The sequence below is a fragment of the Artemia franciscana genome, chromosome 7, assembly GCF_032884065.1.
Source record: "Artemia franciscana chromosome 7, ASM3288406v1, whole genome shotgun sequence".
Taxonomy (NCBI): domain Eukaryota; kingdom Metazoa; phylum Arthropoda; class Branchiopoda; order Anostraca; family Artemiidae; genus Artemia; species Artemia franciscana.
Window position 1 is genome coordinate 48,347,775 of NC_088869.1, and position 16,964 is coordinate 48,364,738.

Consider the following 16,964-nt stretch of genomic DNA (forward strand, 5'->3'; position numbering starts at 1 on the left):
AAAACTTGGAAAACACTTAGAGTGGAGGGATCGGGATGAAACTTGGTGGGAAAAATAAGCACAAGTCCTAGATACATGATTGACATAACCGGAACGGATCCGGTCTCTTTCGGGTAGTTGGGGGGGGGGGTTGATTCTGAAAAATTAGAAAAAATGAGGTATTTTTAACTTACGAACGAGTGATCAGATCTCAATGAAATTTGATATTTAGAAGGATATCGTGTCTCAAAGCTCTTATTTTAAGTCCCGACCGGATCTGGTTACATTGGGGGGAGTTCGGGGTGGGGGAACCTAAAATGAAGGAAAACGCTTAGATTGGAGGGTCGGGATGAGACTTGGTGGGAAAAATAAGCAGAAGTCTTAGATACGTGATTTACATAATTGGAACGGATCTGCTCTATTGGGAGGGGGGTTAATTCTGAGAAATTAGAAAAAATGACGCATTTTTAACTTACGAAGGAGTGATCGGATCTTCATGAAACCTCATATTTAGAAGGACCTCGTAACTCAGATCTCTTATTTTAAATCTCAACCGGATCCAGCGTAATTGGGGGGGGGCAGTTGTGGGGAACCGGTAATCTTAGCAAATACTTAAAGCGGTGAGACCAGGATGAAACTGGATGGGAAGAATAAAAACCTGTCTAAGATACGTGACTGACATAACCGGACCGGATCTGCTCTCTTTGGTGGAGTTGGGGGGGGGGGGGTAATTTTGAAAATTGAGTTATTTGTAACTTACGAAAGGGTGACCAGATCTTAATGAAATTTGATATTTAGAAGGATCTTGTGGTTTAAAGCTCTAATTTTAAAATCCGACCAGATCCTGTGACATTGGGGAGAGTTGGAGGGGGAAACCGGAATTCTTAGGAAACGTGAAAATTGGGGTATTTTTATCTTAAGAATTGGTGATCGGATCTTAATGAAATTTGATATTTAGAAGGAATTCATGTCTCAGAGCTCTTATTTCAAGTCCGGCCAGATCTTTTGATTTTGGGGGGAGTTGGAGGGGGAAATCTTGGAAAACAGTTGGAGTGGAGGAATCGGGATGAAGGTTGGTGGATAGAATAAGCAAATGTCCTTGATACGTGATTGACGTAACCGTACTGGATTCGCTCTCTTTGGGGGAGTTAGGGGGTGGGGTTCAGCGCTTTGGTGAGTTTGGTGCTTCTGGACGTGCTAGGACGATGAGAATTGGTAGGCGTGTCAGGGAGCTGCACAAATTGACTTGATAAAGTCGTTTTTCCCGATTCGACCATCTGGGGGGGCTAAAGGGAGAGGAAAAATTAGGTATTTATAACGTACGAGTGGGTGATCGGATCTTAATGAATTTTGATATTTAGAAGGACATCGCGACTCAGAGCTCTTATTTTAAATCTTGACCGGTATTAAGCCTCTTATTTTCTTTTAAATCAATCTATTGATTCACAGAATTTTGTTAGAGCTCATACCATATGATCTCTTGGCTCTTAGCTCTTCTTGCCTCGTCACAAGTGCCATATGAGCTCTTAGCTCGTTTTTTCATATCCTCTTTAGAAAATAGTTTATGCATATGCTAGGCTTAGCAGGATTACAATATTTATGTAACTCTGTTTGTTTTTTCATGTTAATTTTTTTCTTGGCTGTTTTATAGAGGAATTTATTGCGTATTTTTATATATTTTTCCCTTTTTTTCTTTTTTTTTTTTTTTTCTTTTTTTTTGTTTTCTAAGAAATTTGTTCTCTCCGTCAAAGCAGTTCAAGAACCTTGGGTCAAATTTTCGACCTTGCATGAAAATAAATATCTCTTAAGAGTTGATTCTAGCCCAAGGCATGGTATTGCTATGGTATACAGCATTGTATTATTAATTTTATTGTTTTATCTTTTTTATATGTCTTCTAGACAACTTAATCGAATCTCTCACCGCCCTCAAAAAAGTGAATTCGTCGCTATTGTCTATTATTATTAGCTCGTGCTCCTGTTAATATACACAAGCATAACATTGAAAATTTCAAGGGTTTGAGTAGAATGTAATATTTTCTTCCTTTTTTTCAGAAAATCGGGAACAAATTAAACAAAATGAGAAAAAAACTGCAAAGAAGAAAAAACAAGGATAATTCCTATTAGTCAAAAAGGAAGAATAGTGTTGTAAGCTTTGTTATAGGAACGGTGAAAGGGCAACTAAATAAATGCATCAGATATTGAATGGCTATTCAAACGTGGGAAACTACTTTATTTAAAGCTTTTTGGAACGTCATTCGCTTTCTAGTTATGGTTTATCGATTGTGGAATTCAAATCAAATGTCGGTTGTCTTGATTTCCTTTTTAGTACTAAGGACGTTTGAGTGTAGATCTTGATCGAAATTTTCGGCATACTGTTCTTTCTTTTTTCACTGACTTAAGTTACCCTCGTTTTTCTTCTTTAGAATTGATTTTCATTTTGTCATGCTTAGCCAGTGTAGTCTTAGAAATTGTTTACGAATGAATATAAGTTATCTTAACAATTCAAAAAAGAAAACCAATTATTATTTCCTCTTTTTTTACAATTCTTTTTACTTGGTATAATTTTCATAATTCTGTCTTTCTTTTTAGTGATATTTTCAAATCAAATAAGATTGTTGACAACTTCCAGTGCATTATCGACAACATTTTTAGACCATTGTTTGAAGTGACTAATGATCCATCGACTCATCCAGAGCTGCACTCCTTCCTTCGGCATGTAAGCTTTTTTTGCTATTTTTAAGGGGCTAGGAATGCTAAAACCATATATAATTTTAAGATGGTTCACTTATTTAAAGGGGTGAGCGTATAACTATGTTTTCACTATGGATAGATCTGTTGTATTAGTTTATTAGTGCTCAGCTTGGCAATAGGTTGCGCTGAGTTCAACTCTAGCTTCCGCAAGGTTGGGCAACAGGCTTGCTACCTTCCTTTAAAAAAGACACTAAAAAAAGTTATTTATTTTGAAAAGTACAGGGATTTCAGTGACAATTGTAACGATCATAAAAATCTTGGGCTAATTCACTTCGTAAATACCTGGCGAAGGGCTGCCGACTTCCAGAAATCAAATGCAACAGATGGCGCTTGCCAAGCATGGTGAAAGTATGCCAAGCGCTGCAGGGAATGTGTCATGTGTAGCACACATGACGCTCCGAGATGTACACCAGGTGGCAGAAAGTGTGTGTCTCTCGGCAATGCGACGGATAATGGCTCTTGATGGTCCTTTTATATCCGTTTGTAAATCTTTCATAACGTCTTTCATTGTGTTGCGAGAGCAACACTTAGGTTTTGTCCCATTTTTTTTTTTTTTTTTTTTTTTTCTATGCCGCCGATCTCAGCTTATTCCCAGACTCTGGTAAGGGTCTAACCTATGCAGTTCTTACGCAAAGTCTGGACCTCAGGCCGGATTGACGAATATGACATTAAATTTTGGAAAGCTCTGCAGAATTTTTGCCTGGGGCCAAAAAAGATGGTTTTTGTTTGTCCACGAGCCAGAGCCTATGATGTGCGAAGAAAAGTGGAGTTATGTAGCCTATGTCAGAGAGGAGTATCTGAAGTTGTGCAGCCAAGCTTTTGTTTCATCAAACCATGTTTCTGCTTTCGAGTGGAAAGCAGGCAAGCAGGCAGGCACCACTTTCAAATTGAAGATGGACTAAAATCTATAAGTGTTAAATATATGCGGCAGTTACCCGGCCCCACAGCCAATACATCTTCTTTAAGTGATAAATAGAAAAATTTACAGAAGCAAAAATGTGGCATTTTCCCACGGGCCTGAAAGTGCTGCCATCTATTGTTTCTACCTATTTCTGTTCGTGATTTCACCTGAGTTTATCATTCGGTTTATCGGACTTGGGATTGCGGTAGAGAAATGGTATCAGATGTGCCTAATAAACTTTAAAAGTTCTCTCGTTGCTAAAGAAATTGGAGCTTATCCTTTGCTCCTTTCTTAGTGGTGACGTTAGAAAGTTGACCTACGGCAAAATCAACTTTTGAACTAAGACAGATAGAATTCTTTTCGACGGTAATCGATAGCTCTTGATGAGCTATCAAAGTATATGACGTCCATTTTTTGGTAGAAACATTCCTTCATGGGTATACCCGTTTGAAAGTTTCAAGGGGTTGACAACTTCAGTAGTAAGGTTCACACTGAAACGAAATCTAGGCCGATACAAATTGTGAGATATATAGAGGACTTGTAAATAACAGTCGGCTGTTAGGTAATAATCACCCTCGGCAATGAGGGGTTAGCAACTTTTGATAGTTGGTGTATCTATTATTTGTTTCCAGTGTATTTGATGGTAAAACCAATTTGATTCCAGTGGTAAGACATGTAGGGGACTAGTAAGTAGTAATCTGCTGTTAGGCGACAGTCAACTTTTGCGATGAGGGGTTTGCAACTATGCTAGTTGGTGTACCCATTTATTTGTTTCCGGTGAACTTGATGCCTATCATGGGAGAGGGACTTATAAGTAAGAATCGGTTCATTTTGGGCGAGAAACGGCTGTTAGCTCATAATCATCTTCGGCACGGAGGGGTTTGCCACTTTTGCTAGTTGGTGTACCTATTATTTGTTTCCGGTATATTTGATGGTTAAACCAATTTGGTTCCAGTGGTAAGACATGTAGGGACTTGTAAGTAATAATCGACTGTTGGGCTACAATCATCTTCAGCGATGAGGGGTTTGTAACTTTTGCTAGTTGGTGTACCCATTTATTTATTTCCGGTGAACTTGATGTCTATCACAGGAGAGGGACTTGTAAGTAAGAATCTGTTCACTTTGGGCTAGAAATTTGTGCGAATTGGTGCACATTGTATTCGAGCTCTTTAAATCTGACAGAATTAAATGTTTACGCAACGGGTAAAAACGATAACGTAAAACAATGAGGTAGTTTCGTAATAATTAGTGTCGCCTATGGTATTTTAATCCTGAAAACTTACGGATAACTTTATAATACCAACTAGATTTTATAAGATATTGCTCCAAGTTTTCATCCGTCAAAGTCTTCAAAGTCAATTTAGTCCCTTCTTTCGATATTATTTTGTTTTTGTTGTTTTTTCAACGCTGAGGAATAGCCTTTGGTCATGTTATAACTGATTGCGTTCTTGTTTGAACATACCGTTTTAAAAACTTCGATAGGCTGACAACTTCATCATTTAACCGATAGTGAAGAAACAAGCACAAACGAGAATGTAAAACAATGAGATAGTTTCGTAATAATTAATAGAATGTCATCTATGGTATTTTGTTCCTGGAAAGTTAGGGATAGCTTTATAATACCAACTAGATTATACAAGATATTGTTCCGAGTTTTTATCCGTCACGATGTCTACGATTGAAAAGGATACAACTGGCTGTTCAACTGGCTGCAAAGTCAATTTAGTCCCTTCTTTCGATACTATTCTGTTGTTATTTTTTCAACGCTGAGGAATAGCCTTTGATCATGTGATTACTGATCGATAGCGAAGAAACAAAACAAAAGTGTTGCTCTCGCAACACTTTAGTCGGCGAAGCCGGACAAAGGTCGCCGCAACACTTCGCGTTTCCCGGGCAACGTAGGTGTAGTTTCCTGCTCGTTTAGGCATCATTATGCAGCTATTTTTGGCCAAAAGACAAGAGATAATGCCATCCGGCTTCCCAGACTTTCACCCTGCGGACTTTTCTTTACTCTATAAATTTCGTTTCCTAGAACACGGTTGGAGCGATGTTCTTACCTTGGTTCATACTCAGAAATATGAAAAAAAGTGCTTTAATAGAAACGTCGTTTTAGCAAGAGCCACTAATCGAGTAGAATCTGGGTATTTTGTTTCCACGGATTGTATCTAGAGGTTACAACCAGTTCTTCCACTCCTTTTGTAATCTGTTGTGGGTGCGAAATTTTTGTGTATTAACTCCATAGATTGTGTTTTGGATTCAGTAGAATTCTCCCTAAGCCAATAGGTGCCACAAAGGTCTCATAATTCAAGTACTTGACCGGAAAACTCGACAGCTTTTCCCGTCGTTGTCTTTCACAGGCACAAGGTTGGTATTTTGCCCCGAATTAAACTTTTTCTAGTATTAAACTGATTTAATACTGGTTTGTAGAAAGTTTTTAGGAGAAATTGAAATTCTAAACGCTTGGGATTCAAAAACCTCGACTTGGAGACTGGGTGGACTCAAACAGAGATTTACCCGAGGACATAGTAAAATGATCTTGATATTTCTGTATAACAAAAAAGTTGTTTATTTGCCGTATGGTCAGAATCGAAAACGTTGACCTATTTACATTTTTTTTTAGTGTGCTGACAGAAGAAATTAAAGATACCCAAATAATACAGGTGACAGAGAGAAGATTCAGCTTCAGCCGGGTGCTTAATAATTTTGCAGGACTTGATCAGTTTCAGAGTAAACAGACCCCTTTGCAAAACTTATGCTTTGGTGATTGCTTTTTTATTAATCTCTCTTATGAGAGGAATTAATTGAAAAAAGGGGATAATTAATTGAGGGTGATCAAACTTGCACGCCAACAAGAAATTGAGTTTTGTGCCTGGTTTGTTTCTCAAAAACAAACGTACCAATACCACAGGAAAAAAAGCGCAGGTCTGATTGCGTCAAAATTTGGGTCTGAGGACGCTTTTGCGTCGAACCAAAACTTTGGATTTGTAGCAGAATTGTCTGATGATTTAGGGTAAATATTATAAGGGAAGGTTGAATATGATTGGATATTTCCATTAGGATTCTGTTTTTTTTTTTCGTAGGGCATTTCGTAGATTCTGTAATTGCGTTATTTTTTTTTTTTTTTTTTTTTTATGGACAATCGTCAAGTTCCATAGATCAATGAAAAAAAATTCATAGAAGTGGACTGGTTACAATTTAATATTTGCAGATGTTTTGCTCCTGTTTTTTTTTTTTTTTTTTTTTTTTTTTTTTTTTTTTTTTTTTTTTTTTTTTTTTTTTTTTTTTTTTACTGAGTTTAAACGGCTAAAACCGACTTGCCCTGTATTTTCCTTTCTATTTTTCACTTCTTTTTTATCAGAATAGCTGTGTTAATTAAGCTCAAATTAAAATAATTGTTTAACAGTCTATACGCTTAGACAACCACTCCTCGAAAATCTTGATTTCTGTGAACGATTTACCGCTAACTTGACTTCAATTTGGTTTCCTATTTGTAGGTCGTTGGCTTTGACTCTGTTGACGATGAATCAAAGCCAGAGCAAGACGGTTTTGGTTTTACGATACCAGCTCCAGAAGATTGGAATTCAGCGGAAAATCCACCTTATTGGTACTACATCTATTATGCATACGCAAACCTCTGTGTACTTAATCAATTTAGGAAGTAAGTAGGTCTTGAGATTTATATTCTTCTCTAAATTCTCTGCGGAAATTTTAGATCATAGGTAGGCCTTTTATTAATTACCATTTGTGACGTTGATGCCCATTAGGGTTCTTGGCCCCTCCCGAGGCACCTCCCTAGTACACGTGCAGGGACTTGATGCTTTGGGAATGTAAATTCAAACGTGGGAATCGGAAATGGATAAGCAGTGCTTAAAATAATTGTATATATATATATATATATATATATATATATATATATATATATATATATATATATATATATATATATATATATATATATATATATATATATATATATATATATATATATATATATATATAATGTATATGTATATATATCTTTACAATTGCAATTTGGCTTTGGGAATGTAAATTCAAACGTGGGAATCGGAAATGGATAAGCAGTGCTTAAAATAATTGTATATATATATATATATATATATATATATATATATATATATATATATATATATAATGTATATGTATATATATCTTTACAATTGCAATTTGGTAACTAGATGCAAGGTTTACATTTTACACAGTTTTACTCATTCAATCACTGTTTTTTGTTGTTTCTTTTTACCCAGTTTCCTGCCAATTAAACGCTGTTCTTAGGAAAATCTTGCTCTTAAACTTTGATTAAAAGTTATTCTTGTGCAGGACCATATCCAGGAAGGGGAAGGGTTTACCCGGCTTGACCCCCCCCCCCCTCCTACCCCTCTTATTCTTTTTCCGACTCGTACAATAGTAACAAAATACATGTAGACAAATTTTGTAATTCATGTAGACAATACATGTAGACATTTTTGCGTGTTTTCAAAAAAACTTGTACCCCCCCCCCCCCACCCTTTAACGAAAATTCTAGATACGCCCGTGTTCTTGTGTATAGCTAATGTACAATCATCAAGGCTAAAATTGCATCGTTATATAACACTACAAAAATGCAGGCATTTAATGATTGTCTTGAATCATTTGTACTTTCAATAAAACTGTTGTATTTCCTGTTCATTTTTTATTTAAAGTCAAACCTAGAGCTTCTAGAAATTCTGTTCTACAGATGCTGTCACTCTTCCCCAATTTTCTGCGTATTTAGTATTGAATCCTGCTATTGGAGATCTCTATGTATTATACTGGTTAAATTAAATTTTGTCAATGCTCATTAAAATTAGAGTTTGCTTCTATAAGCTTCTATAAGTAATTATAGATATGAGTAAGATCCTTCGCTTCTATAAGTAAGACCCCAGGGGTCTGTAGATCCAAGTCCTTGCGTCTACTGAAATAGTTACTGAAAATATAGAAATTCTGTTCTCTTCTTGTAGGGATCGTGGACTTAATACTTTTGTCCTTCGTCCTCATTGCGGAGAAGCTGGGCCAGTTCAGCACCTGGTGGCTGGTTTTCTTTTAGCTGAAAATATATCTCACGGGCTTATGCTCAGGAAGGTAAGAAGTCTCTAGTTTATAGCCACTAATACTTTCCAAGCTTTACTCATTGTTAACATTCATTATATATTATGATATCAGTGTTTTATAAAGATTGGTGGAAGATTGCAGATGTTCATCATTCGCTAAACTAGCACCTTCCGTTTTACTACTACTACTAACAACTCAAAACAGCACTAAGCCGTTTGCGGTCAACACAGCTAGGCACTCTCTTCCTCCATCACAATATATTCAAAGCTTCCTTCTTTACATCCTCCCACCCCAACCGAGGACGATCGGTTGGCGGAAAAGGACATTTTTTGGTCATCCTTCATCCGCAGAACTTGTTCTAGCCATCTCAACCTTTCTCTCATTAAAGCTTTAGAAAATGGGGTTGTACCACACTTTTTGTACAGCCTACTGTTTGAAATCCGGTCTGTTTGTCGGGTAACCAACACAATCCCTATGCAATTTCTCTGGAAAATATCTAGAAAACCTTCCTCCATTTTTGGAGCACCCATGCTTCAGAAATATATTTGACCACTTTCATCACTGTAGCTTCCAATTTTCTAATCTTAATTTGCAGACTTATTTTCTTATTCTTTTAAAGTTTTCTCAGCTGTGAAAAAAAATCTTAGGCCTTGACTATTCTACATTTAACGTCTTCACTGCGCCCGTCGTCTTTACTGATAATTAAATAAACTAACAAGTTTTTTCAACTGAAAGTAAGGATTAACATTAAAACAAAACGAACAGAAATTATTACGTATATGTGGGGGTTCTCCCCCTCGTCAATACCTTGCTCTTTACGCTAAAGTTTTTTTTGTGCTTTCAAAAAACCTTTCTGTTCTAATTAAACGGTCTTTGTGATTCAGGGGTCATTCTTAAAGAATAGGGATAAAATTCGGACTCTAGCGTGAAGAGTGAGGTATTAACGAGGGGTAGAACCCCTTCATGTGTGTAATAAATAAGTAATTAATATAAATCAATAAAGTAAATTTTAATAAATAAATTATTACGTATATGAGGGGGTTCTCCCCCTCGTCAATACCTCGAATGACCCCCTGAATCACAAAAACCGTTTAATTAGGATAAATAGCTCTTTTGAAAGTACTAAAAAAAAACTGTAGCGTAAGAGCGAGGTATTGGTGAGGCGAAGAACCCCCTCGCATACCTAATAACTTCTGTTCGATTTAAGTTATCATGTTGCTCCTTACTTTCAGTTGAAAAAACTTGTTGTTTTTATTTAATTTCTGATCACTTTTTAAATAATACTGGAAAATACGACGCGCCGTTCATGGAAAATTCCCTTCCCCTATGGAAATATCCTCCCACATTACCCCCCACCTGAAAAAATTCCCACCTGAAGACGTCTACATACTTCCCAATAGCCAATCCTGTATGTAAACAATGGACAAAGATCATAACTTTCAGCCCTTCCCCCGGGGACAGTTGGGGATTAAGCTATCCTCAAAGACGTAGTTAATAGATTTTTCGACTAATGCTTAACAAAATGGCTATCTCAAAATTTTGATCGGGTGAATTTGAGAAAGAAATGATCGTGGGAGGGAGCCTAGTTGGCCTCCAATTTTTGGTAACTTAAAAAGGGTGGTAGAACTTTTATTTTACGTTCGAATGAGCCCTCATGCGATATCCTTGGACTACTGGATCGATACGATCATCCCTGGAAAAAAAAAACAACAAATAAACACGCATCCGTGATCTTTTTTCTGGCAAAAATGCAAAATTCCACGTTTTTGCAGACATAACCTTAAACCTCTATAGTAGGGTTCTCTGATACGCGGAATCTGATGGTTTAATTAAGATATTATGACCTTTAGGGGGTGTTTTCCCCTTATTTCAAAAATAAGGCGAATTTTCTCTGGCTCGTAACTTTCGATGGGTAAGATTAAACTCGACCAAACTTATATATCTGAAGTCAGCATAAAAATCCATTTCTTCTGATGTATTCATCGGTATCAAAATTTCATTTTTTAGAGTTTTGGTTACTATTGAGCCGGGTTGCTCCTTACTTACAGCTCGTTACCACGAACTGTTTGATGCTACCAAGTAAGTGAAGCTGTCCGCTCGATTGATCTTTTCGTTATTAAACGGTACTTTTTCATCTTTACTTATTCCTAGCCTTAGCGGCTTAGTCTTTTTAACATTAATTTTCAAACCTATTCTAACACCCTGAACATGCCAAACCTCTAAAAGTTTACTGATTTTGATCACACTTTTGATTAACTAAAATATGAACCTACTTAACTCCTGATTTAATATGAAACCAGCTACTAACCTCATTTCCTACCTTAACTGCAACAATGTTATTCTCTTGCAGAGTACTAATCACTTTAATGTATTTGTCTGGTTTACCATACAAGGATAAGACCTTCACTAAAGCTAATCTATCAGCTGAATCTAACACTTGCTCCTAATCTATAAAACTGAGGACTAAATGTGCTTGATGATTCAGGCACCTAGTTATTAACCTAAGAGTGAAAATTCGGTCGACGCATCCTCTACCCTTGCTAAAACTGCACTGTTAAAAAGTTTTTCCGCTGGTAAAACTGAACCGTTGCACTGATAAAACTACAATCTTAAATTTTATCTGTCGCATCTTAAAGTCTAAAAAGTATCATTATACTGTACAATTTGCTTCTTATAGAAACCAAAAGGCAAATATTTGCCTCTATAATTACCATACTCACTCTTATCATCTTTTTTTTTACAGCGGTGGTTAGGGTTTTTCTAAAATCGCTTGGTACTTCCCCTTTTTAAAAATCATATTCATAATCTACAGTAACTTATTTCTAACCTCCTAACCACCATATTTAGGAAACTCATTTCCCGCACTCTCAGCAACTGTCAGCACCTGGGGCCTTATCATTATTTAATCCTTCTAGTACTGCCACTAATTCTTCCTCACAGAATGAATCTTCTTTCACATCCAAGATGTCACAAACTTTTTTATTTTTCTTTATATCTTTTCCTGTAACTCAATCCTGGTTTAGTGCATTTTCAAAATGTTCTGCCCATCTCTCTTTAACTATTTCCTTATCAGTAGTTGTGGCCCCATTCCTATCTTTAACTGGGACAAGTCCAGATTGAATACTCCCTCTCAATTTATTAACATACTAGTACAATATTTCACTATTATGCCGTCTAGCTGCATCTTCCAAACCCTCGTCAATTTCGTCCATGGCCTCAACTTCACACCTCCTTAGCTCATATTTGAATTTTTCTCCACTTTATTTACGTTCTTCTCGTGTTCACATTATTTATCATTCCGATAATTTTTGTACAAACCTCTTCTCATCCCTATGAAACATTTATTACTGTTTTTTTTTTTCAAGATTAACTAAAAGAAATACTTTTTTACTAAAAGAAGTTTTTCAAAAGAAAGTAAAGAGCTCCATTAACCCTTAGGTAAGTGGAAATAATATTAAATACTAATTCAAGTGAGACGAACGTAGGTCACTATCAATAAACAAGGATGACATTATCAAGGATGTCATTTCAGGCAATACACTAGTCACAGAGCATAATTTCCAAATCTTGTTTTGAAAATTATGATTTTTCATAATTGCGATCGTTTGATTAATTTAAATAAAAACCTTTTTCCCAAAAACAAGCTAAATTAAACTTAAGGTGAACAGAAATACGTCTAATAGTAAGTAAAGTGTAAAACGAACATAAATCACTACTAGTGGACAAAGATGAGATTATCAGGGATCGTATTTCAGAAATGACATTAGTGTAAGATAACAATTTTCAAATCTCTTTTTTTTTAAGATTCTCCTTTGATTTTGATAGCGTGTGGTTTTCTAAATTTATAAATAATCTTACTCCATTCTCTGCAAACAAAAAAATAGCAATTGAGCGGTGCATACTTTATCATTTGTAACAAGACGTAAAACACGTCATTTTTAAAACATGATAAGATCAGGGAAGCGCTTTTAACCATACTGGACTCAATTACAGGACTTTTTCGGGAAGCAGGATTCTTTCCTTCCATAAAAGTAGTATTAAGTCACTATTTTCCAATTTTTTCAATTGTCAGTAATAAATTTTCATTTATTTCAGGTCCCTGTCCTTCAGTACCTATACTACCTCAGTGAAGTGGGGATTGCAATGTCTCCTATGTCTAACAATTCACTGTTTCTGACCTATTCTAGACACCCGCTTCAGGAATTCCTAGCCAGGGGTTTGGTGATAAGTTTATCTACGGATGATCCACTGCAATTTCACCTAACTAAGGTAGTTTTTTTGTGTTTTTTATCAGTGTTTGGGCGGTCATACAGTTTCAATGAAGTGCACAAAGTCGTTGAGAGAGTTAACATAATTTGTTCGGAATAACTTATGTAGACCATCATGGGGCGGTTTGGAGGAAATTTTAGCATTCGGTGAAGCAAAGTAGTTAACCAATTGCAGATAGTATTTGCGGCTAAATTTTAAATAAAAAATTAGTATCAAAGAACCTCAAATTTAAATTTTATTTGAAATTAAAATCTAATTTAGCCTCAAATCTAAAAATTCAGGCACTAGTTTTTCCAAGAAAAACTTGGAATTTTGAAGGTGAATGACTAGTCATTTATTTTGTGACTGGTGTGGCAAAAAACTGGTCATGATCATCTTGACAGAAAAAAATTCTCTTTTTTATGAATTTAAATTGCCCGCTTCCCAGAAATATCTGTAAATTCGAAAAACATAAATTTTAATTTGATTGGTCGCAAGCGAGTGGGCCGCACCTTGTACAAAGAACTAAGTTATGGTCAGAACATATTTTAACAACAGGCCGACAACCCGGATTGGAACCTGATTTCATCGATTACGTTCAGCTTGTTGTCTGTCATAACCGCCCACACGCGCAGTTGCGTAGTGGGCTAAAATTTCTGTACCAATAGGCATCTGAATGTAATATTTTTATAGTACAAGGATTAACATTTAATTGCCATAAGGTATTGAATGCATTTAATATGCATTTAGCGTTTAATTTACTATAAGGAGGCTAAACGTTTAATTCTAATTGAATAAATAAAAATAGTAAAATTCTTTTTATAATCAGTAAAATTTGGATAGTATAATATATATTTTCATTTCAATGCTGTAATAACTAGAAAAGAGAATATTTGTAATATAATTCGCTTTCAGAGAAGCGCCAATGACGCAGTAGGCTTTAGATTTTTAAAGTTAGGAAAGGAGGCAGTAGCTAAATTCTTGTTTGTTGTGGAACTAAACTTGTCGTGGACGATCTTGGGCAGAAATAAGGTTAAACTAAATATTTGATGTGTAATGATATCAATTGCTGAAAAGCCCATCAGTTCAAAATTTGATTTTACTGTTATTTCATTTTTTATTTTCAATGTTGTAATAAGTATGTAAGAAAATGTTTGTAATAAAGCGCCATTTTTAGTAAAGCGCCAATGACGCAGTAGGTTTTAGACTTTTACAGTTAGGGAAGGAGGTATTTAGACTTATATAGGTTTTAGACTTGTACAACTAGGGAAGGAAATATACCGGAGTATTTTCTGCAGGGATGTTAACACCGGCCACCGAAAAATGACAAATAAAGATACAAAAAAAGAACGCTAATTTCTTAATAAAAAATAAGCATCAAACGAGGCATGTTCAATGCTCATAAAAACTAGAAAAAAGAGAAACGTCTAACAATAAGAAAAAAAGATTGCGACTAATCAAGTAATGAAAACAAGGTAAAAATCAAAATTGTTCGTCATTAAAACTAGAAGTAATTAAAGTCTAACCTGTATTAGGTTGAACTCTTATTACCTGGATTTGGTTGGAGTAGCTTAAATACATTTGGTTTGCTTTTTTGTGCGGGAGGGGGGAGGGGTCAATCGTTTTTGTTTTCCTTTAAAAAAAATGTTGTTTCTAGTTTGTTTGTTTTTTTATCTCTTTTTGCATTATTCTTGTTGTTCCATTCTTCTGGTTTCGTATTGCTTTGTTTTTTGCTTTTGTCCTAATGTTTATGAAGCCTTTCTCAAGGAATTGGAAAAAAAGTCAAACTTAAGCGTAAAGAGAGATGGGTTTAAGGAGGGGAAGCCCCCTCATATATTGAAAAATTTTCTTTATTTAAAGTTTTAATGTAGGTCCTTACTTTTAGTTGAAAAACTTTTTTTTCTATTTAACTTCATAAAAGGGTTACTGTATAGAACTAAACGACACATGATTAACACAGGATTCTGATTAATGGAAAATTCTTCTGGCCTTGGTCTGTTTTGGCGGGGATTTTCAGGCTGGAAAATCTCTTCCTAGCTAATTTATCTACTATGGGCTGCCTCCCTCTGGTACCATAATATTTGTAGGCATGGATATATAATGAGCAGGAGGTAATAGGTTTGAGACTGTCTGTGCAGAATTTCGACTCTTGTTGATAGAAGAACATTGTCAAGTGCTGAAAACCATGTTGTGGCAAAGAATAGGCCCAGCATTGCGCAAAGTCTCCCTTCATACTGAAGATCCCAGGGACTTCTTGCTGTCCGGTTCTAAGCCGGCTTAAGCGTTTTGGTGTAGACTTGATAAGATGTGTTGTTCCCTGTCCTGCATTGGTATCTGGGACAATTGCTTTTCCTGAGGCCAGAATAATTTCAATTATTTAAAGAACATAAAAATTGGAATTTGGATTGTTTTGACGTTAAAAAATAACTATCGTATCGACATTTTGACGGACGGATTGAGGCGATTCAAACTGGACTTATTAGGAGTTTTAGAAACTCATATCCGAGGGATAGGAAGCATGACATTAGGTGATATAGAATTAATTTGCACAGGCAGGAATTATAGGGTATAAAGACAGGGAGTAGGGCTCATGATAAATAAGGAAGCTGCTAAGTCTTGTTTAGGCTAGGAAGGTATTAATAATGTGAATCACTCATTTTATGACTAAAAAGTTCAAGGTATCAGTTATAGTTGTAAATACCCCTGTAGAGTCGACTGACGGAGATACTAGTGATTCTAGATGAATATTAATTACACTTACAGAAACAAATAGACAGGGTCTCAGGTAGAAATATGGTAATTGTATTAGATTTTAACGCCCAGGCCAGTAGAAATAGGGTTAGATGGTATCGTAGCCTAGATAAATTTGGTGTAGGAAAATTTAACAGCAATTGCTACAGACTGTTGTAATTTTGCAGGTATAACAGTCTAGTTATTGGTTATAAAATTGCCCATCAGTTAACATGGTATTCATGTGATGGTAAGATAGCAAATCTTGTTGATTATGTTATTGTAAATAGAAGACTGGCAGTATCAATGCAAGATACTAGGACATATAGGAGTGCTGTTGTTGACATTAAAAATAAATATCGCCATTTGGTAGTGTATAGGTTAATTTAAAGTTGAAATTTCCGAAGATTAACTATCTCCCGGGAAGTTATGATGCTAGTAGGCTCCAGGATGAGAATTTGAGAGAAACTTCTAGGAACAGTTGAATACTAAACTGGAGAGTTTAAAATTTGACAATGTGGAGATGGACGGAATTATTTTAGGGAAAAAATTGTGAAGTTGCTAATGGTGTCTTAGGGAAGAAAAGTTAGGAATGCAGCTAGGAATATTAGTGAAAAAGCTTTATGTTAAATAGTGAAAAGGGGCTTGTACAAGAATTATCTGAGTGATAGATCATATGAAAACAAAAGGAATGTAAAGAAAGTGGAGAAAGTGTCAAAATATGAACTAAGGAGGTGTGAAGTGAGTGGATAAAATTGCCGAGGATCTGGATTGATGCAGTTATACGGTATATTAGTTAAATATTTTACTGGCGTGTTAATAAACTGAGAGAAAGCAGAACATATTGAGAATGTGCTAAACCAAAGTAGAGTTGCAGGAAAAAATATAGAAGAAACTAGGAAAGTTTATTAATACGGCTGCTCTGAGGTTAGAAATGATTTACTGAAGATTATCAATACAATTTTTTAAAAAGGGGAAGTACCTAGCGATTTTAGGAAAAACATAATTAAACCACTATATAAAAAAGATGATAAGAGTGAGTGTGGTAATTATCGAGGTATTAGTCTGGTCTCTACAGGTAGCAAATTACTTAGTAATAAGATACTTTTTAGACTCAGAGATGCTCAGACAAAGTTTTAAGAGAAGAACAGTGCGGTTTTAGAAAAGGTAGAGCACATGTCGACCAAATTTTCACTCTTAGGTTAATAATTGGGAAGTGCCTGATTTATTAAACACCTTTAGTCCTCAGTTTTATACATTAAGAACA

At 35.6% G+C, this 16,964-nt stretch overlaps 1 protein-coding gene across 5 annotated transcripts in view; it reads left to right on the forward strand.

Annotated features, from left to right (window-relative positions):
• LOC136029397 (AMP deaminase 2-like) overlaps positions 1-16,964 on the forward strand; it is a 121,745-nt gene that overhangs the window by 95,192 nt on the left and 9,589 nt on the right. For all 5 annotated transcript variants that reach the window (XM_065707746.1, XM_065707747.1, XM_065707744.1 and 2 more), the window contains 4 exons: positions 2,569-2,695; positions 7,126-7,289; positions 8,629-8,749; positions 12,815-12,988. In XM_065707746.1, the coding sequence (XP_065563818.1) occupies positions 2,569-2,695; positions 7,126-7,289; positions 8,629-8,749; positions 12,815-12,988 (586 nt within the window). The remainder of the gene's footprint in view (positions 1-2,568; positions 2,696-7,125; positions 7,290-8,628; positions 8,750-12,814; positions 12,989-16,964) is intronic.